Raw genomic sequence first — 21,549 nt, forward strand, 5'->3', positions numbered from 1 at the left:
AAAGCCAAGGTCACATGGAGTGGATCCAACTTCTGATCAGCGCTACAAGGATGGAAATAAAACTATCCCCGTCAAAATCCTCTCTTCTGTACAGGAACTTCACTGTGCGTGGCATTATTTAATTGCATTCTCGCTGAGACTCAAGGCAGATTACACTGTTTAAAACAGTGCAATAGGAATAGAATACACACCCCCAAACAGGACTTTTTTCAGCTGGAATGTGGTGGAACGCATTCTGGCACCTCTTCAAAATGATCATGTACTTTGGAAAACCTGAACTGGAAAAAAAGCCGGGATTTAAAAGCTCCTTTCCATGACACTTTGAAGCAACACGGAAAAGGGCACTTAAACCCTGCCACCTCACCTCAGCTGCCTGGTGGGGAATTCCCCGCCAAGCAGCTGAAGCTGGAGTTTAAACGCCCCTTTCCCTGCCACTGTGCCATGCCAGCTCACCTCAGCTGCCTGGCAGGGAAGTCCCCACTAAGCAGCTGAAGCATGGGGGTTTAAAATTTAAAGATCCGCTTGCTACGGAGCTCTGTGCAATGATGTCACTTCCTGGAAGTGATATCATTGAACGGTCTCGGGAGCGAACGTGCATGTAGTGACAGGGTAGCCACCTCCTGCGAGGAGTTGCCACAGGTGCTGCTGGCAACCGCTACCCTGAGTTCCACCATCTGTTTCCCCAGAAAAAAAGCCCTGCCCCCAACAGTAAATAAAACTGGGTTACAAAATTAGAGAGCAATACACTGAAAACAGTATATTGCATACATGGTAACAGCAGAGTTACAAATAATATAATATTGGAAACGCAAAACAGGGAACCAGTACAATAAACGATGTATATATAGAAGGAACAAAGCAATGATTACAGCCTAAATATCACAGGCAGTAACCGTATTGCTTACTATAAAAACACCTTCCCCAAAAGTTGTTTGCACGTTCTGTGGAATTACAAACGCACAGGAACCTTTCTGACGTCCTCAGGCAGGCTAGTAATGGAAGGATGAGGAAAGATCTGTTCTCTCCTTCCTCCCTCCAGGAAATTAATTGAATTGGGTGAGGTTCAAACTGGTTGGGAGAGAAAGGATTTGAGAAAGCTTGTAGCCAAAGCACGGCAGCACAGTGCTCGGCCGGGGCTGGTATTTATGGGTGCAGGTGTGACAAAAGGCAGCAGCTTGGTGGATGTACGCACCTCCCCTGGGCTCAGATCTCTCCTATCTTCCCCCAACAGCTGGCTTTCCCCCTGCACATCTGGGTGAGTTGTTTCCACCGCCTCTTGCAAATTGCTGCTTCTTTTAACCGTGAATCCTTTTTTTAAAAAAGCCAGATGTGTATTTTGTTGGTAAGGTGGTGAGGCTCAAGTGAAACTTGACAATTCTCATTCCTGATGTGCCCAGAAGGATTTGGGGTAGCGGGGCAGAACTCTTGCTCAGATCTTTGGCAAGAGGGCAGGGTTGGGCTAGATGGGCCGAGGGTCTGAGTCTGTGTATAAAGCAGCTTCACGTTGCTTCATGTTTTCCATTCCTATGTATTAAGAAGTTTCAGGGGCAAGGAGAAGCAAAGCCATTAGGAGGCAAGCAAGCTTTTCAAAGCAGGCAGCATCACTGCTAATCCTGCATCAGGTTGCTGCAGGGGTACGGTCGCCAGATTCCTCTTCCCTTCCAGTGGAGGGGGGAATCTGGCATTTAACTTGTGCTGCTCGCGTGTCCCTCTTTGCACACATGTGCGCAGAGTGTGCTCCTGGTGCCTGTGTGATAATGTCACTTCTGGGAGTGATGTCATCATGTTAACCACACAAATGTTCCCATGATCCACCCCAAATGAAGCATGGGAGTGCTCACATGACCGGCACGCCCCCTAGAAGCACATGCATTGTGCGCACTCCTGGGGCGCCTGCCATCTCCTGCTGGCAGATCAGGGGTCAAGGAGGCAACCCCCTGGGGAACGCTATGCAGGGGACAACTGGATCCAAAGTATGCTTCAGCTTTCACCAAATCTAGTGCAACCATTTGACCCTCTTGCTCAGTTTGTATCCAAAATCAAACTCTCTACAAATAGAGCCAGGCTACAAGTGACGCCCGACACAGGTTGAACACTTGTCAGCTTCCCTCAAGTTTTGATGGGAAATGTAGGCATCCTGGTCTTACAGCTTGGCTCTCCATTTAATTAACGTTTACAGAAACCCCACATGCACACCCAGCGGAGGGGAAGGGGGGTGCCCAGCAAGAGCCTGATGCCTGCACCCCCCTCTGGACCACATGTTCTCCCCCACACAGACTGCTGCTCTGTAAACTTCTGTAAGCTGCAAGACCAGGATGCCTACATTTCCCATCAAAACTTGAGGGAAGCTGACTAGTGTCCAACCTGTGTCAGGCGTCACTTGTAGCTTGGCTCCTAGTTTCTCAGCCTTTCCTACTAGTTGAAGGTGTCACTTCCCACAGGAAGGGGAACAGGGGCAGATCAGCCATTAAGGCCACCAGAAAAAGTTCTAGTGGGCAGATGGCCTGGGGAGGCCATCTTCTTGCCGGGACTACGCCCAAGAGAAGAGTGGATGGATTCTGCTGCTGCCACAAACCGGTGGCAATTGTCCCGAGGGCATGTGGAAGGAGATGGCTGGCCTTGCCCCACGAGGTGCATGTAGGAGTTGTCTGGCCCAGCCTCACCCTTCATGGCTCAGCCTTGTTCTGCCTGGAGAGTGACTCACCCAGATGAGGCTCACTTGTCCACTGTGGTGAGGGCTGTGCTTGGCCTGGGCTTGCTCACCCGCCACAACGAGGGATGTGCTCAGCCCTGTCTTGCTTGCCCAATGCTGTGAAGGAGGGGCTCGGCCTGGCCTCACCCTGCCACAACAAGTGACACACCTGACTTGGGTTTGCTCGTTCACCATGGGAAGGACAGGCTCAGCCTGGTCTTGCCTCATTGGCCAGGCCTTGCTCACCTGATGCAGCAAGCGATGTGTTTGGCCAAGCCTTGCAGTGTGGGACTGGCTGAGAAGAATCATTCTTCCTCCTTCTATTGGGTGTGGCCATGAAGGGAAAGGGTGGAGCATGGGTAGGCAGTGGGCAGGCTCTTTTCCAGGGCTCCTTTTTTCTGTCAGTCTGCTCTGTAGGGGACAGTAAATTTGCCCATCCAGGAACATTAATATTCTTTTTTGTTTTATTCCTGACAGCTCGTTAGTAGTCTAATGCCTGGCCCTTTCACAACAGCTGTGAATATGTTCAAAAGCATGTACAACATTATGTTCACAGAGAAGTGTGTGATGACATCCAGGAGCCTGACCTCTGACTTCCATGCACTGAGCCAAACATATGCATGCAGGCTCTATACGTGGATTACTACAGCTTTTAGCAGTGTTTCAATTGTGTGAAGAAGCCTACATGTGCTGTGGACTGTGTCTCTGTAGATGTAGGATTGGATATGTGGGCACAGAGGGTCGATCCAACAGATGCAATCCTGCTTCTGTGCAAGCACTTTTGAATAGCTGCACAGCCCGACAGTAACCAAGACATCAATAACTCGTAACATTATTGAGGGACAGTGTGATGCAGTGGTTAGAGTAGTTAAAATCTGGGAGGCCTGGTTCCGATTCCCACTCTGCCATAAAACTCATTGGTGGTGACCATGGGCCATACTTAGCTTAGCCTTGAGCCAGTTTGGTGTATTAGTTAAGAGCAGGGCCAGATCGAGGGGGGGCAGGGGGGGTAGTCTGCTCCTGGCGCCACCAAAGAGGGGGTGCCGGATGCAGTTGCCAGCTGCCAGGATCGTGGGGAGCTGAGCGGCCACCCACACCATTTGCCTGCCCAGGAGGACAGGGAGCGTGCGGCAAGCTGGCCGCCCCCTCAGCCGGGCAGGTGAATGGCATGGAGGGCTGAGAGGCCGCCCGCATCACTCACCTGTCCTGCTGAGGGGGTGGCCGGCTTGCCACACATTCCCTGTCCTTCTGGGCAGGCAAATGGTGCGGGCAGCCTCCCAGCTCTCCGTGCCATTCACCTGCCTGGCTGAGGGGGCACGGAGAGCTGGGAGGCGCGGGCCACCTCTCAGCCGCCAGAGCTGCCGCCGCTCTGCTGGCGGCATGCCACCCTGTGTGATGATGTTATGAAGTGACATCATGACGCAGTGGTGGGCGCGCACGCGTGCTGCGCGTGCGTGGAAGTGCAGCCAAAATTGGGTTGTCCCGGGCGCCAGGAACCCAAGATCCAGCCCTAGTTAAGAGCGGCAGGACTCTAACCTAGAGAACCGGGTTTGATTCCCCACTTTTCCACTTGAAGCCAGTTGGGTAACCTTGGATCAGTCACAGCTCTCTCAGAGCTCTCTCATCCTCATCCACCTCACAGGGTGATTGTTGTTGTGGGGATAATAATGATATTGACTTTGTAAACTGCTCTGAGCGTGGCAGTAATCTGTCCAGAAGAGCGGTATATAAGCACAAGATTGTTTTATTATTATTATTATTGTTATTATTATTATTATTAAATGAGATGAAATGCGCTAGATAATTATTGAGCTTGTGTCATCAATGGATTTGCTACATTGTGGGGTCACATAAAAGGAAAAAATCCCCTGGCTGAAGTAGCTTATGAGGAGAGGGGGGCTGAACCTGGAGTAAAAGGAGATGAATATGTGGAAGTTCAAATATACTGCGGATGTACAAATCATATTTAGTTACAGACCATTGATGTGACTTTTTATGGCCACAGTCTGAAGAACGGGGTCAACATTTTTGAAGGCAAAATTTTGATCAGCCAGTTTGGTGTAGAGGTTAAGAGCGGCAGGACTCTAATCTGGAGATCTGGGTTTGATTCCCCACTCCCCCGCTTGAAGCCAGCTGGGTGACCTTGGGTCAGTCACAGCTCTCTCAGAGCTCTCTCAGCCCCACCCACCTCACAGGGTGTTTTGTTGTGGGGATAATGGCATACTTTGTAAACCGCTCTGAGTGGGCATTAAGTTATCCTGAAGGGTGGTATATAAACTGAATGTTGTTGTTGTTATTGTTGTTGTTGTTAATGCGGTGGGGAAAACCAATGGCTGCAATTTCATCCTGAGCAGAATGGAACAGTGTTAGGAAGCAGAATTCTCAAAACTGTGTCGCACCACTAACTTATTGAGGGTTCTCATTTAGGTGGTGAAGATGAAGCCAAAGATTTAATTAAAAAGGTGTGTTTTGAAGAGGGTTTACCAGGAAATCGTGAGGAGAAGATCTTGGAATTCACACCACATGGGTGAACAGAATCTAAACCACCATTCACTTGGTGTGTGTTTGTGTTTAATCCTACTTTTTCTTCCTTTTCAGAGGCCAAGATGGAGGCACCTCTTGAAAAAGCTCTTGAGGTTATGGTAAACACCTTCCACAAATATTCTGGCGGAGACGGTGACAAATATAAGCTCAATAAGTCTGAGATGAGAGAGTTGCTTCTTCAAGAGATGCCTGCTTTTGTCAGGGTGAGGAGATTTCTGGGAGGAAAGCTCAGAGGGACACTGAAGTAGGCAGAAGCGAATGTCCCCAATTTTATTTCTCGTTACGTTTATTTGTATTTTTGTTCTCCGCGTTTGTTTGGTAGATCTTCAGTTTGTAGAGTTTTGTTAATGCTAAATTTATGTGGTCTTAAACTGTTCTATGTCTGTCGCTGATATGTTCAAGATGTCACAGTTTGTGGGAAACATTCAGTGTCTGGGAGCAGAAAATGAGGTGAAAATTAAGAACCTCAGATTCGACTCGTACAACGGCGAAATGAAGTGGGGATTTTTTTAAAGGGCAAAACAGGGGGATCAAAAATGTTGAAATAATCTCTACTCTGTAAGGCACAATCCAATTGTATTCCATGACCTGCTCTCTTGTTTAAGAATCTAACACGAGCAGGCTTGTGGGATCAGACCACATCCCCCTAAATCTAGAATTGTATGCAAGAATCCTAGTACTGGAAGGTCTCCTAGTAATTGCCCACCTCTGCTCTAATCCAGTAGGCACTAGTTTCCCCTTAACACTGCGAATTCTAGATGCATTCCGCACTGCCACCACTATGCTGTCATCCTTGGATCATCTGAACATTCTATACCTTCATCCCAAGTCAGGACCACACCTGGAAATGTGCTGAGATTGTACTGAACTCTGCCTTGCCTTCTCCTTCCTCCAGGGGAAGATCGATGAACCTGGGTTTGAATATTTGATGAAGAAACTAGACAGCAATGAGGATGAGGAGTTGGATTTCCAGGAGTATGCGGTCTTCTTAGCTCTCGCTGCTTCTCTCTGTAACGAATTCTTCCGAGAGTGTTCTGACGAGAACAACCGGAAGAGATGAGGTTGATGTTTTTGAGGGGCCCTCTGATTAGACCCAATCTGGGGGCAAAATGTACAGTAATAAAGATGGTTGAAAGAAAGTTATGTGTGTGCTAATATTACTCAAAGGAGACCTTCAGCAAAGATTGGCCAGGCAATTTCTATTTGGGGTGTGAAATTCAGGCCTGTTGTGTCCCTGATCTCCATGCCTTCTCATTTGCTAAACCCTCCAGTTTCTCTGCTTCATTCCACGTCTTCCCAGTTTGTTCTGCCACTCTGCCTTGTGATTAGGCTTGTCAGGTGACCGCCGGTATCAGGCAAACTCCAGCTATTTGCCTCTGTGGCCACCAATCATTGGCAATCTGCAGGGGGAGGCAGGTCGCCTAAAGACCGGGCAAGTATCCTGCATGTGCACTCCCATGGTAGCGAGAAATGACATCACTTCTGGTCTTACAGAATCACATCTGGCTCAATGCCATTACGTCTGGGTTGTGCTAGATGTCATCAACCAGGGAATCAGGCACACGTATTAACTGGGGCCACAGGCACGCATGGTCACTTCTGGTCTAACATAGCGAAAATGCTATGTTTTGGGCTGATTCGTAAAGAATGTGCTCTGGCATGATAATGCTGCTTCTTGTTGCACCGAAAGTGACATCATCATGCCCTGCTGTGGGAGTGCATGTGCTGATGCACATGCACGAACAAGAGAAAGAGGAGCACCACTTAGTCCCTACTAGAGATGGGCACGAAAACAGCAATACGAACAAAAAAAAAGCCACGAACAGCCCAATCTGCTGTTCGCGAACAAGCTGTTTGTGAGGCCCCATTCTAAATGAACAGGTGGTCGTTGCAAGCCTCGTTTGTTGCTGTTCATCAAGCCAGACAGTCTGGCACCGGCAATCAATTCCCTTGGCAATTTAGGCAGGGATTGTTTGAACTCTGTCTGAACTCCTGCAGTTGCCCTGGAAACCCCAATCTAAGCTCAATTTGATAGGCAGGTCTTCCTTTCAAGTGTGGAGCTCCAAATTTGTTAAAACAAGGGAACAAAGACCAGGGGGGAGCGGGGCTTCCAGCTCTGACTTTGCAGACAGTGGAGAGGGAGAGAGACAGTTGCTGTTGGCATTTTGACAGAGAGAGTGCATTCGAGCTTGAATTTTCTTTGTGTGTAATGGGATAGGGATCTACCCCTTCAAGTTCCAGGGCTGCTGCCAGACTCTGGGGCCAAGCTATTATTTATTATTGGTACCTTTCTTGGTGGCTGCTCAGGTCAGGTTTCTGTGAGTGGTGCAGTAGGGATCTTGACTTGGATGATGGCTGGAGGAGAGCCTGCTGGCCCCCACGAACAGCCAACCACGAACACGTTCGTGAACAGGGCCATATTCGTGGTTGTTCGTGAGTCCCTGTTTGTAGATGGCAATGAACAACAAACATCATGTTCGGTTTTTTTCCTGTTCCTGCCCATCTCTATTCCCTACTCCTCCTGCGCTGTCCTTGCCCCCCAACCTCCTGCTAATTTCCAGGGGGACCCAGCACTCCAATTCCGATCTCTTCGTGTGGTTTAGCCCCTAGACTATCTTAAGGTTGTCAGGTCCTCCCTGGCAATTGGCATGAGAGATTGGTACATGCCCAGGGGCTCGGATATGAATGTGTGCATAGAGGTCGAGACCAACCCCTGATGCTGCTTGGCACCCTAAAAAAATCATAGTCCACTTTTCTCACTGGGACTTGAAACAGATGACCACTAAAAACAATGCAATGCTATGCAATAAAAACATACAGCTATCAAAAGCAGAGAACACTTAAAATGCAGTATAATACAGACAACAGGGCAAGAATGATAGACAGGAGAACAATGCAGCGAAACATTATATTACATACAATCATTATATTACATACAATCAGTGAAACATTACATACATACAATCAGATAGATTACAAAATTAAAGAACAATGCGACAAACGCTGCATAATCAGTACAATGAAGATTGCCATAAATTCCAAGGACATTAATTACCACCTTATTCCCTTTATAAGTATGCCTTCCTGAACAATTCTGTTTTACACAGTCTGCAAAATGATGAAAGTGTGGGAGCCTTCCTCACCTTGTCAAGCAGGACTTTCCATGCTATGGGAGCAACAACAGACAATGCTGGCGTATGGGCAGCTGTTGATCTTACCCATTTGAAGGGTGGCACCTTCAAAAGCCTTTGCTCTGATGATTGGAGCTGCAATGGAGCATATCCTGAAATATGCCAGTCCCAGGCCATAAAGGGTTTTGTAGGCAATAACCAGTACCTTGAAATTAAACCTGGAAATAAATTGGTAACCAATGGAGTGACTGCGGAATAAGAGTAATGCACATGTTCTGCCTAGCTCCTAATAGTAACAGAACGGCAGCATTCTTTACTGCCTGGAGTTTCTGTGTTGTTTTCAAGGGCAGACCCATGTAGAGTGTGCTACAGTAGTCTAGCTGCAAGATTATCTTGGCATGGGTAACTTGACCATGCAGGATCAGTTCTCCAGGCTGAAGGAGTGCAGAATTTTCCCTGTCTTAAAAAACAAGTTCTTAGTTTTTTGATGGATACTGCCAAGTCACAATTTCAAATTCTGTTTTCTGTTTTTCAATGATAAAAATGGGGCTAAGTATCACTTCAAGGAGGACAGCGGCCCACCCAGGCACACAGTTCTGTGGGTAAAGTAGAATTGAAAAAAATGTGAAAACTCCCTTCCACCAATTAAGCGGGCATTCCATCTTTGAAAATGAGTTTAATTTTCCTTCTTTTCTTCTCTGCCTGGCTCCTATAACAATCACTGGCTAGCTATGCTGCGTTGGGAGCAATGTTTGTGTTGGATAGAAGATGACTATAACAAAAAAACACTCAATTTCTTCCATGAAAATCTTCTTCCAGCCTATTTCTAGTCAAGTTCTACAAACACCCACATAGAAGCCACTGTGTTGTTTTCCATATAAACTTCCTTGTTCAAATTTTCCATAGCTCCCTCCATGGGATTCATCCCCAGCCCTGCCTTTTGCCTCTGTCTTAGTTAACAAGGCAGGCAGTTTCTCAATTCCACCCCAAAGGGACACAATCTGCTTTCCCAGGCAGTTAAAAACATTTCTGAGCAGGTTTTACTTCTTTCTCCTGTAAGTCCTAAGCATCTTTGTCAGGAAGTAAATGAACTCAGTGGGATTTTCTTCTGAGTAGATATATTTGGGGGTGGGAAGAGCTATCCAGTTGCAGATGGTGACCTGTTAGGGTTTTCTAGGTATATTTAGGAACAGGCTATACATTCTTAACCTCAGGGATGCAAAGGAGTGTGGGGAGGGGGGAACAATAGTCATCCCCTCAGGTGCAAATTAAGGCCATTTTCACATGTCCTTAAAGGGATGGCCCGCTCACTGAACGTTGGCAGCTTTTCTCCTTCACTCCACACATCTCCGATTTCAAACCGCTAGCAGGCTGTTTGGCTTCTGTCTCTTCGGCATCTTTTCGGGGACAAAGGAAAGTGTGGGAAATTGCATTCTCAGAAAAGGCGCCGAAAACACGGAATCCAAACAGCCTGCTACCAGTTTGAAATCGAAGACATGTGGCGTGAAGGAGAAAAGCCGTCAGCGTTCGGTGAGCGGGCCATCCATTTAAGGATGTGTGGAAACGGCCAAAGTTTTCTGTTTTGATCTTATTTATGCTCTTCAAAAGCAACTTGGAAAAAAGTGTATGCTTTAAACATGTGGTATTTGAGACAGAAACAGGACCTAAGAGGCTGTAAAGCCTCAGCTGATGCCTGGAAGTGTTCATATGAAAGCTTGCCATGTTTCTGCTCGTGGCTTGTAAACTCCTGCCCTTGGCCCAGTTCCCTGCCCTCAAGAGACTGAGGAATGAGAGAACAAAAGGGCTGGCTCCATAGCGACTCTCTAGGAATTTTCCTGTGCAGCTATGGTTTTTACCATAGAGATTAGGGGAAATTCCTGCAGCCACATCTGAAATGATGTCATATCCTCCCCCAACTTCATCCTCCAAATCTCTTAGCATTTTCAGAGGCAGAGTTGGAAACCCTGGTGGTCAGCGGGCTAGATGTGGCCTGGCATGACCTAGGTCCAGATTCCAACTTGTAAGGAACATGACTGGAGGATGGTGTGCCAACTTTCAGCCTAACCTACCTTGCACGGCTATGGCCAGGATGAAATAAGATAAACACTGCCTTGAGGTTTTTGGAGGAAAAGTAGAATAGGAAACTGAGTAATAATAATAACAAAGCAGGGGATCTGCGGGGTGGGGGGAATCTCACATTCCTCTCCTCCATGATTTCCTCTTTTCCTTCCCTGAATGCCCCCAGAGCTGATCCCCTTTTCCTGCTTCCTCCTCTCCTTCCCACCAAGCAGCCAATGTAGCTTTAGCTGCCCCCACCTTCAGCTTTCCTCCCTTCCTTTCCCATAGCCGCCTTTCCATAGAAAATTCTGTGTGATGCCAGCTACCTGGCTGCTACTACTGGTCTGGGCCCAGTTGCATGGAGCTGGCTGTTGCCACTGGGCCCAGTTGTGTAGTGTTGGCTGCTGCCAGCAGGCCCAATTATGTGGTGCCAGCTTAGGGTTTCCCAAGTCCTCTTACCCTCCCAGTGTGTGTGGGGGGACCTGGCACTTATCTGGGGTGTCTTCCTCTCACACGTGCAAGGCACGCTCCTGCACTTCACAGAGGCATGACTGCTGCCGGGCACAATGTCATCACTTCCGGAAATGATGTCATCGTGCCCAGTTGGCACACGCCCACTGTGGTCTGGCCCGGGAGGGTTTTTTGCCTCCCAGGCTTGTTCCCTAGGCCTTTCCTTGCAGCTGGCAAGGAGAGTGGTGGTGGGGGACAGAGGCTGGGTGACCTGGCATCCAAATGCCAGCTGCTGATGTTGGGCTGGACCCAGGTATTAGGTGCAGGCCTAGCCCACAAGTACAGTGCTGGCTGGGCCCCGTCTTTTGGTGAGGAACCCACAAGGATTTGCATAGGGCATCTAATTTTTGCCTGTACCCCTCCTACACACTATTTCCTCTTTCCCTCCTCCTGGCAGCCCCAATATCCTCACCTTTCCCAGCATCCTTCTCTCCTTCTCCCATACATGCTTATTTATTTACTTCATTTATACCTTGCCTTTCTCCACAATGGGAATTCAAAAGCAGCTTACATCATTCTCCTTTTTTCCTCCACTTTATCTTCACAATGGGCTAAGTGTGTGTGACTGGGCTGCTGTTGAACAGGAGCAAGTGGCCAGGCCTGGGTGAATCATGCAAGAAGGGTGGTAGCAAGTCACCTGGCATTTGCTGCTAGGCCTAGCTCCAAAGACCAAAACAAACCCAGAAAGGAACCTGCCCCCTCTGCCTTTTACTGACAGAAACCAAGGCGTCAACTGGCAATACTGTTCTAGTTGCCTAGCAACAGCCACAAGTGGTGTTTGTTTCTTAAAGCTGCAGGCCCTGCTTCTATTATTTTGGTTTTTTTTACTCCCCTCCCCTATTTTAAAGATTTCAGATTTTCCTGCAGGCTTGTAGAAAGATCTGTCTTGTCTGTTCATTGCTCCAGTCTCTGGATTTATGTATCCATAGATTTAGTCACATTGAGAATTAGATATATTCATAAATTTGAGGCAAGGCTGCAGACCCCCTAAACAACTTCCCTTGTGATCATTGTAAAAGGTTGTTTGCTGAACTCAGCATGGCTGGGTAGGCCCTGTGGTGTTCTGAGGCACAAACGAGAAATATAAACTGTGAGCTGAGATGTTTTGTGGGTGGCAGGTGAACGAAGCATCTTAGGGTGTGTATTGGTATCAGATGTGATGTAACTGATGGGTGGATAATTCCCAAGGCCTGTCTGCCATATGAATTAACGTGCAGGCTTGTCTTAGTCAGAATGTGTCAGCAGTAGCCGTGGAAGGCTATCTGAGACAGGTCAGGAGGCATTGAGGAACCTTCCCAACTTGTTTATTGGCCTGAACAGAACCTCAATGCTGGATATCTTGGTTGGTATATTTATATTCTTCTCTCTCTCTCTCTCTCTCTCTCTCTCTCTCTCTCTCTCTCTCTCTCTCTCTCTCTGTGGCAGGAGGGGGTCACCAGTACTTTTTCTAGTGCTACTCTGGGGGCTTATTGTTACTTTGAAATGTAACAACAATGTAACAGAAATGTAACAATAATGTACTTTGAAATGTAACAAATGTGGAGGGAGTGGTGGTTGGATTGAATTGTGTAAAGTTTGGTGTCTTGGCATATTAAGATTTTTTTCTGTTGAAGCTCGTAACAAGAGCCCTGCTGCATCAGATCAAGAGTGCAGTCTAATATGGCATCCTGCAGAGGTCAACCAGATGCCGCTTGGAGGTGCACAAGTCAAAACATGCCTTGCTGTGTATCTCCAGCTTCTAGAGCTCAGCAATATGCTTCCATGCAATGTATAATGTCGAGGTCAGAAAGCTTCAGTGAAATGTGGCATGTGCGGCTGATCCATATGGCCGTCCAATAACACTGGATAGCATCTCTGTAGCTCAGCAAAATGGGGTAGAAGGGATGTACGCACACTTACTGAATCAAACCATTGGCCCATCAAGTTGAATATTGTGTACTCAGTCTGGCAGCTGCTCTCCAGGGTCTCAGGGTCACACCTGTCACTTGATTCTTTTATCTGGAGGTGTCAGGAACTGAACCTGGGACCTTCTGTATGCTAAGCAGATGCCCTATCACTGAGCCACAGCCTCTCCTTGCTTAGAGTGAAAACTGGAGGGGGATGGGTTTGAGTGTTGCACTGCTCCTCTCTACACAACCAAAAACCAAGCTGGCGCAGCCCAAAATAGAAAGAGTATGAGTTCAGATCTGACTTCTACCAAATGTTCAAGGTGGCCTTAGAGAAGTCACACTTTTTCAGACTCAGCTCCAGCAACTATCATAAAGGAATAGTACTGGATTATTTTACAAAGTGGGTATTTCAATAGGTTGCTGTTCCTTATTAAAAGCACAGACTAGCTGGCTATTGCACAAAATGCCTGGCTATTGAACGTTGTTCTGCGTTCTGTGTAACAGACCTGCACAGTACAGAGGTCTCTTCACCATTGGGTTAAGTTTGATTGATAGTCATCGTTCACAGGGATTCCTTCACTTCTCACAAACTACTAGTCCCAGAATTCTTCTGGAGGGGGGCGGTCATAGAAATTAAAGTGTGATAAAATTAGGATACATCTTGGATTTCTGGAAAGATGTACAGCACAGAATAAATGAGAGACCATCATTTTTCCAAGATTACCACTGATGTATTTATTAGGATTTAACTCAGAACAATTCCCTAAATCTCAGTGGTTTTTGACAATGCACCTGTTGGTGGTGACCAGGATTATATTGTCCCAGAACTGGAAGCCATGTATACTATTAAAACTGGAATTATGGTATTGAAAACTGTAGTTCAAGATGCTAATAAAAGCAAGCTCATCTAAGAAACCACAGGTACAGAACACTTTTGTACAACAATGGCTACCCTTTATTGCTTTTTGGAATAGGACTTTTCCACGAGAACTGCTACAAAAAAAGAAAAAGAAAAAAAGAAAAAAGATGATGTGTTAGATTGGATTTGAGAACTGAGTATGGAAGTAGCAGGATAAACCACTATACGGAGAGAATGAAAAAAAAAATCAGTATATATTTGAGTCTAGTTCTGCCACTTGTCCTTGATTTGGGATTACCATAATGATAGTTACTGAATATTCAGAATCCAGTGCTGTGAACATGTAATTGCTAGACATGGGCACGAACAAGAAAAAAAATGAACATGGTGTTCGTTGTTCATTGCCATCTATGAACAACGAACACTGATGAACATTGTTCGTGGGGGCCAACAGGCTGTCCTCCAGCTATCAAGATCCCTACCATACCACTCCCAGAAACTCTACCTGAGCAGGCAGCAGGAAATGTACTACTAATAAATAATAGCTTGGTCCCAGAGCCTGGAACCAGCCCTGGAACCTGAAGGGGTTGATCTCTACTGCACCACTCCCAGAAACCTTACCTGAGCAGGCAGCAAGAAAGGTACCAGTAATAAATAATAGCTTGGCCCAGAGCCTGGCAGCAGCCCTGGAACTTGAAGAGGTAGATCCCTATCCTACCACAGACAAAGAAAATTCAAGCTCCAATGCACTCTCCCTGTCTCTCTCTCAAAATGCCAACAGCAACTGTCTCTCCCTCACTGTCTGCAAAACGAGAGCTGGGAGCCCCCCTCCCCCCTGCTCTTTGCTTCCTGCTAACAAATTTGGAGCACCACACTTGAAAGGAAGACCTGCCTATCAAGCTAAATTGGGCTTAGATTGGGGTTTCCAGGGCAACAGCAGGAGTTCAGACAGAGTTCAGTCAGTCCCTACCTCCAGTTGCCAAGGGAATTGATTGCAGGTGCCATATTGTCTGGCTTGACGAACAGCAACGAACAGCAACAAAAGAGGCTTGCAATGACCACCTGTTCGTTTAGAATGGGGCCTCATGATCAGCTTGTTTGCGAACAGCTGATTGGGCTGTTTGTGACTTTTTTTTAGTTTATATTGCTGTTCATGCCCCTCTCTAGTCATTGCTATGCTGGGAATTAAAGATCATGAACATTTGCAAACTATCTTATTAAAGTGATATTAAATCACAACAAATATCTAGCTGAACTGCTGCAAATATGACTATTTCATCACAGAGTTCCCCAACATTGTGCTTATGTGTACCATGGCACCTGCTGACACCTTTCCTGGTGCCCGCCAAGTGTTTTTAGAAAGTGGGTGGGAGTTCTGCCCGGTTTCTGATTGGCTATTGGAAATTTGAGTGGCTGCACAGATTTTTTTGAAAAAGTTGCTTCGGCAGCAGCTGCCACATACAAGAGTCAGTTTGGTGTAGTGGTTAAGAGTGGCAGGACTCTAATCTGGAGAACCGGGTTTGATTCTCAATCCCCACTCTTCCGCTTGAAGCCAGCTGGGTGACCTTGGGTCAGTCACAGCTTCTTGGAGCTCTCTCAGCCCCACCCACCTCACAAGGTGATTGTTGTGGGGATAATAATAACACACTTTGTAAACCATTCTGAGTGGGCGGTACATTGTCCTGAAGGGTGATATTTAAATCAAATGTTGTTGTTGTTATTACCTTCCTTGTGTGATTGAAGGCAAGCTGCAGGTGCCTCCGATTCTTGTGGGAGCCATTTTGTGTAGCCATTTTGTGATTTTGCAGCCATTTTGCATACCATCAGACTTACAAAGGTACCTGCAGTGTCAAAAAGGTCGGGGACCCCTGAGCTAGAGACTTAACCTGGGCTCTCCAAGGCTATCCAGAGGGAACAGTTCTCTATTGCTTTTGAAAGAGGCTCATGGTTTACCTCTGTTTTACTAATTCATCTATTTCCTCCTTGCCTTTCAGAGCCTGTTGTACATGGGCTGTGATGGAGGGAATGTATAATAACCTGGAGCAAGCCCTTGGAGTGCTGGTTTGTACCTTCCAGCGCTACTGCCGGAAGGAAGGCAACAAACATACGCTCAGCAAAGGGGAGCTGCTCGATCTATTGAAAACAGAGCTCCCCAGTCTGAAAATGGTAAGTATGGCATACCTGGTCCGTTTCTACACTGCTTACCTTGTTCCAGAAAACAAATCTCGCACGAAATCACACGAGAAGACGCTGTTATTGCACGAAATCGTGCAAGAAGACGCTGTTATCGTGAGAGAAGATGCGATAACAGCGTCTTCTCGCGAGATTTCGTGCGAGATTTCGCTGTTTTCCGGAACAAGGTAAGCCGTGTGGAAATGGCCCTGTTCCCAGGTATTGGGCTGAGCTTGGAGGGAAAATATGAAATTGCTGGAAGAAATGGTTCATTAAACCAGAGTTGCAGGAATGACAGATTGGATGAGGGAATCAGGCAAAGAAGTAGAAAAGGAGTAGCATAGAGACTTGGTTGAAAGCCATGTTGTGGGGCAAGAACTACCCCCCTCCAACATCTCTATTGTTCAAAGTCTCATTTGCCTCAGTAGCAATGAACCAGGAAGTACAACAGAATATAGCTCATACTAATGGCAATTCTTGTTTCATGGGTTCAGAGCTCCTGCTTTAGTTGGAGGATTTGGTTGGATCCTTCTCCCAAGCAACAATAGGCACAATGAATGGATACTTGCATGCATGGATGAAGGGTAATTGGTGTTCTGATTTGGACCAAAAGCCAGTGGTACAATATTACATTTGGAGACATCCTTGGGGACTGTAATATTCATCACAGAGCTCAAGCTTCCAAGGATCTTGTGCAAGGGAAGCCAAGACAGTTACTCCAAGACAGGCCTCAATAATCCTAGAAGGGTCTATTGCTGATTGGAAATCCCCTATAGACCTTTTGCATGAAATTGATAATGATAATTTGATGATTTGATGAAACTGAGTTCGATCCTGGCAGAAGCTGGGTTCAAATAGCCGGCTCAAGGTTGACTCAGCCTACCATTCTTCCGAGGTCAGTAAAACGAGTACCCAGTTTCCTGGAGGTAAAGTGTAGATGACTGGGGAAGGCAACAGCAAACCACCCCGTAAAAAGTCTGACAACAAAATGTCATGATGCGACATCCCCTCCATGGGTCAGTAATGACTCGGTGCTTACCTTGGCCGTTTCCAGATGGCTTACCTGCCTCCAGAACGTCGCGCCATCTTGCGGGGAAAATGCGAAATATTGCGTTTTCTCGCGCGAGTTTCGCGCGACGTTGCACGACGGCGCGACGTTCCAGAGGCAGGTAAGCCATCTGGAAACGGCCCTTTACCTACCATTTAAATTTGATTAGTGGGAATTTGGTCAAAAGTCAAAAAGATAGCTTTTTTTGGGTAAACATAGAATAAGTGAAAATTTTGTAATGATACTTATATTTGTTGCAGAGAAAATTGGAAACCTTCATTTAGTTCTTATAGTTCCCCCTTTTTTCTTAGCAATGTTGTTTGTCTGTCTGTTAGTTGTTACTTTTCTTTTAGAAAAACTCTTAATAAAATATATAAAAAAGAAAAAAAATCTTAGAAGGGACTCAACAATTCTCTCTCCATTCTTTCCCCTCCACCTTTTACCCCATCTCAGTTACGAATAAAAGAAGGAGCCTTTGAGGAGCTGATGACGTTGCTCGATTCGAACAAGGACGGACAAGTTGACTTTGAGGAGTACATCCGATTTGTGTCAGCAGCTTGCACCTGCTTTCACGACTTCTTCAAGGACTCCCCTGTGGTCTTGCCACGGGTGCAATAAAACCCAAGCAGCGATCAAGCTTGGAGCATGGTGGACGTTTCGTCGTAGGTAATAATTTCAGGAGTGTAGGTAGCGAGGAAAGGGTATTGCTCAAAGATGTCCAAGCAAGACTTTTTAATGAAGCTCTAAGGGGTAAAGAACTCTCTGTAGAGATGCCAAATTGGTCTTCACGTGACCAGATGGGCTAAAAGGTTTATTCAGGATTAGCCTCTTCAGATTCAGGTATATCATACGGCTATGCAGAGAGTTCTCCTTTTTTGCCGTAAATCCTTACAGTTGCTTACCCAGTCCCAGCCACTGAATGTAGTAAAATACTAGAATGATGTCCTGCCCGAACTTATGGTATTACACTGAAAGTGGACATTGGCCATGGTTTACTGAGTATGAGGCTGAAGATTATCATTCTACTACTGCCTCTCAAGGGTACAAGACTCTATTCCTGCCACTGGCAGTAGCAACAAAGTTCAGCATTAAACTGGAACTGTAATCTAGGACTGCCTTATAATTCCTGGAGAATGTCTCTTCTAGTTACAAAGGGAATAGGGCCATTTTAGTGCCACAGATGGCTTGTACGGCACTGATGTGGGGATATAGTGATTTTGTTTCTTTGGTAATGGTGCGATTTGAAAAGTATTTCTCATTGCCAGTTGAAAGCAGCCACTTGGTTGGCACAGAAGGCTAGAGATGTGTACAATTACTTGGTTTACCTATGTCATGGATCTGCCACTCAAATGCATCTTTCAAATGGAAATAGGAGTCTCTTTCAGACATTCTGTTTTAAGGCTCTAACTGTATGTATTGGGAGCATGTGTCACCCAAGTTCCTTCTGTTGCTCACAGTTCCCATTTTGTGTGAATAGCACAATGTATACATTTTCTAGCTTTGGTACATGTAAAAAGAATGCCACATTCTTGAATATTTGTTCATGTGGACCTAAGGCTTGCCATTGTTGCCTCAGAAAATGCTGGGAGATTTTGAGGGTTTCAAAGGCAAGAGACTTGCCACGTCTGTTTGGGCATGCCAGTCCAGCTATAAAACATCTGTGTGCATCCTCCTTCTTATGCACCACAAAGCTGCAACTCGTCAAGACTGTAAATGCAGCTGAGCTGTAACTATTGTACAGTAAATCCAATGTCATATTTCTTGTTCCATGGAATATTCTTTAAAAATGAAACTGTTGGGGGGGGGTCATTTATTTATTTATGCCTATTTAAAATCGATATGCAGACTGAATATCAAATATTAAGTGAGACCTGGGCCGATTCTGCACAGCTTACTTGAAGCCAGGATGTTGCAGAACATGCCGGAAAAAACGTGGAAGATCATGTTTTCTCGAGCGAGTTTTGTGCGATGCTGCGCAAAACTAGAGCGAGAAAACGCGATCTTCCACGGTTTTCCTGGCATGTTCCGCAACGTTCTGGCTTCAGGTAAGCCGTGCGGAATCGGCCCTGGTATAAAATGTTCTTTAGGTGGTATATTACCTGTAAAGGTATAGCAAAAACAAATAAAGACTATAATAAGAAATACTGGAAATGTGTAAAGGGCCTGCCAGTTGAATCTCAATAACTTCACTGCAAGAGTCCAGGACTGCATGAGTTAAAGATTTATTGATGATCCCCAGTTCAGCATCCCAAAACGTTCTTTGTTAGGAATAAAGTCTGGGTCTCCATACCCAGAATATATAGACATTTAAACACAGCCACGTTCCCCCTATCTACAGCAAGTTGATCTACAGCGAATAGGAAGGAATCTAGTTACAGCAGATAGCTACAGGAATGCGAGCGAAGGGAATGTTTTTTCAGATCTTTTCTTGGTGAAAGTTCAACATAGGCCATTTTCACATGCACCCTGGGAGATTGCGCAAACTCACAGCATGAAGCATCTTCCTAGCATGATCTCCCAACATGACCCCCTTTAATGGCCCGATGTTGTCAGAAAAAGGGCCATTAAATGGGATTGTGCCAGGAAATCACACTAGGAAGACGCTTTTATGCCATGAGTTTCATGCAATTTTCCAGGCACATGGCCGTGTGAAAACAGCCATAGCTTTTCTGCCTGCTCGCAGATAAGGAACAGTGTTAGCTAACAGAATCTTTTATACACAGGATTCATTGACACAGCATGTCAATGAATATCAAACCCCAATATAACAGTTAACATTAAGTCTAAAGCATGGCAGGGGCTGATCATGAAGCTTGGCTTATGGTGAGGGCCATGACCCTGACAAAATGTCAGAATACAGACAGAACATTTTTTCACATGTGGTGGACATGCAAGAAAGCGAGAAAATACTGGACAGAGATACATGAAAAAATGCAAAAGATATTAAACCTGGATAGCCCAGGTGAGCCTGATCTTGTTAGATCTCAAAAATCTACCACCACCAAGACCCTTTCCGCTAGAGTTGCCAGTCCCCAGATGGGGGCGGGGGATCCTGTGCTTCTATCCTCCACCCCTGCAACCACTTACCTGGCTGGTGAGGGAGAAATGCACCTCCCAGGGGTTAGCTTCTGGGCAACACTGCACTTCTATGGGCCTGATCTGGGTCCGAATCAGGCTGCTGTGGAGCAAATTGGGCTGGATTGGACCCAAATTGGCCCAATTTGGGCTCAAATCCGCCTGGATTCAGGCCAGATGGGGCCATTGTGAAGTGCAGCAGTGCTCCTGTGCTTTGCAGTGGCCTGACTCGGGCCAAATTGACCCAAATCCAGCCTGATTTGGGCCGAATTGCACCCAATTCAGCCCCCTGTGGGTGCGGGAGCACTCCTGGGGCAGCTGTGGCCTGTGCAATGATGTCGCTTCCTGGAAATGACATCATCATACAGGCCCAGGAGCATGCATACAAAGAAGAATGAGGGAAGGTAAGAACCGGGGCCCCACCTCCCGCTGGCTGGCAACCCTACTTTCTGCTAAGTTAAACACCCAGACTACCACTTTTTGCATTTATACACTGCTTTTCATTACAAGTCATATTTTTTAAAAAAGATAAAGCTGAAAGAACCCTGACCTGGATAGCTGAGACAAGCCTGATCTTGTCAGATCTCAGAAGCTAAGCAGAGTTGGCCTTGGTTAGTAATTGGATGGGAGACCTCCAAGGAAGACCAGGGTTGCAGAGGCACGCAATGGCAAACCACCTCTGTTAGTCTCTTGCCATCTAAGCCGCACAGGGGTCGCCATAAATCAGTTATGACTTGATGGCACTCTCTAGAACAAAGCTGAAAGGAATGGGGCTTTCGGCCAGTGCAGGGTCTAGGCACAACGGAGCAGAGGGGAAATTAGCTACAGACTTCCTTCCCTCCTTCCGCCAGTCTTGTCTCTCCTGTGTAGCTCTTAAAAAGAATTGATCAGCAGTCCCCAAAGTGGTCAGCAGTCCTGAAAACCATCAGTAGTTTCCTGGAGCACCACAGAGATTCTTTTTGCTAAAAAAAAATATTTTCTGTTTTCTTTTTCTCTTCGTTTTTCAGTATATTATACACATGGAACATATCCAGTCATGGGTATTTATTTGGGCCCCTTGCCAGCCATACTTCGGTGCCAAGTGATTTCCACAACAGCTGTGGTCAAGATGTCCTTTAAAAAAAAACCACCCTTGCCCCTTCATACATGCGTATAAGAATGATGAATAAAGATTCCACCAAGTTTGTTTGTTGATTTTCAAAGCGGAGAGCATATCCGGAGGCCTAACTCGGTCTGTTGCTGCCGCTCTCCCCCTTATCTGATTCTGTACATCTCCTCCTCTTGCTGGTTTCATCTTCTTCATTTTAATCTTGTTTTCATTTTTAACGTGGGGGTCAGTGTATGTTCATGCACCATGGCAGAGTTACGACTGCTAGGCAGAGGGCAAGAGCATTACTTTGGCCAACCACATCTTGTATTCTTATTATTGCTGTAACTCGCCCTGAACTCGCTTGCGGGGAGGGCAGGCTAAAAATAAACTAAACTAAATATTTTGGCCACATCTGAAATCTTCCCTTTCTCTGTCTGGTGTGCATATGAAGTTGCCTTACGGTGAGTCAGGCCATTGGTCC

General features: G+C 46.3%; 1 protein-coding gene and 1 long non-coding RNA gene across 2 annotated transcripts; both read left to right on the top strand.

Moving 5' to 3' along the window:
* The first annotated feature begins 1,088 nt into the window (after positions 1-1,088).
* LOC129330827 (protein S100-A4-like) lies at positions 1,089-6,375 on the top strand. The gene is made up of 3 exons (XM_054981041.1): positions 1,089-1,255; positions 5,291-5,439; positions 6,132-6,375. The coding sequence occupies exons 1-3, from the start codon at positions 1,183-1,185 to the stop codon at positions 6,294-6,296; spliced, it is 387 nt and encodes a 128-aa protein (XP_054837016.1). The 5' UTR covers positions 1,089-1,182; the 3' UTR covers positions 6,297-6,375.
* Positions 6,376-12,157: 5,782 nt separating this feature from the next.
* On the top strand, positions 12,158-18,660 carry LOC129330835 (uncharacterized). Its single transcript, XR_008597074.1, has 3 exons — positions 12,158-12,277; positions 15,678-15,849; positions 17,357-18,660. It is a non-coding gene; the product is annotated as an uncharacterized LOC129330835 (long non-coding RNA).
* The last annotated feature ends 2,889 nt before the right edge of the window (positions 18,661-21,549 follow it).

Source organism: Eublepharis macularius, chromosome 1 (assembly GCF_028583425.1).
Source record: "Eublepharis macularius isolate TG4126 chromosome 1, MPM_Emac_v1.0, whole genome shotgun sequence".
In the NCBI taxonomy this organism is placed as follows: domain Eukaryota; kingdom Metazoa; phylum Chordata; class Lepidosauria; order Squamata; family Eublepharidae; genus Eublepharis; species Eublepharis macularius.

Bases quoted from the DNA above. Each gene is read 5' to 3' on its own strand.
- LOC129330827 (XM_054981041.1), top strand. From the start codon at position 1,183: ATGTACGCACCTCCCCTGGGCTCAGATCTCTCCTATCTTCCCCCAACA. The intron at 1,256-5,290 runs GTGAGTTGTTTC...CTTCCTTTTCAG, and splicing joins CTTTCCCCCTGCACATCTGG to AGGCCAAGATGGAGGCACCT. The intron at 5,440-6,131 runs GTGAGGAGATTT...TCCTTCCTCCAG, and splicing joins AGATGCCTGCTTTTGTCAGG to GGGAAGATCGATGAACCTGG.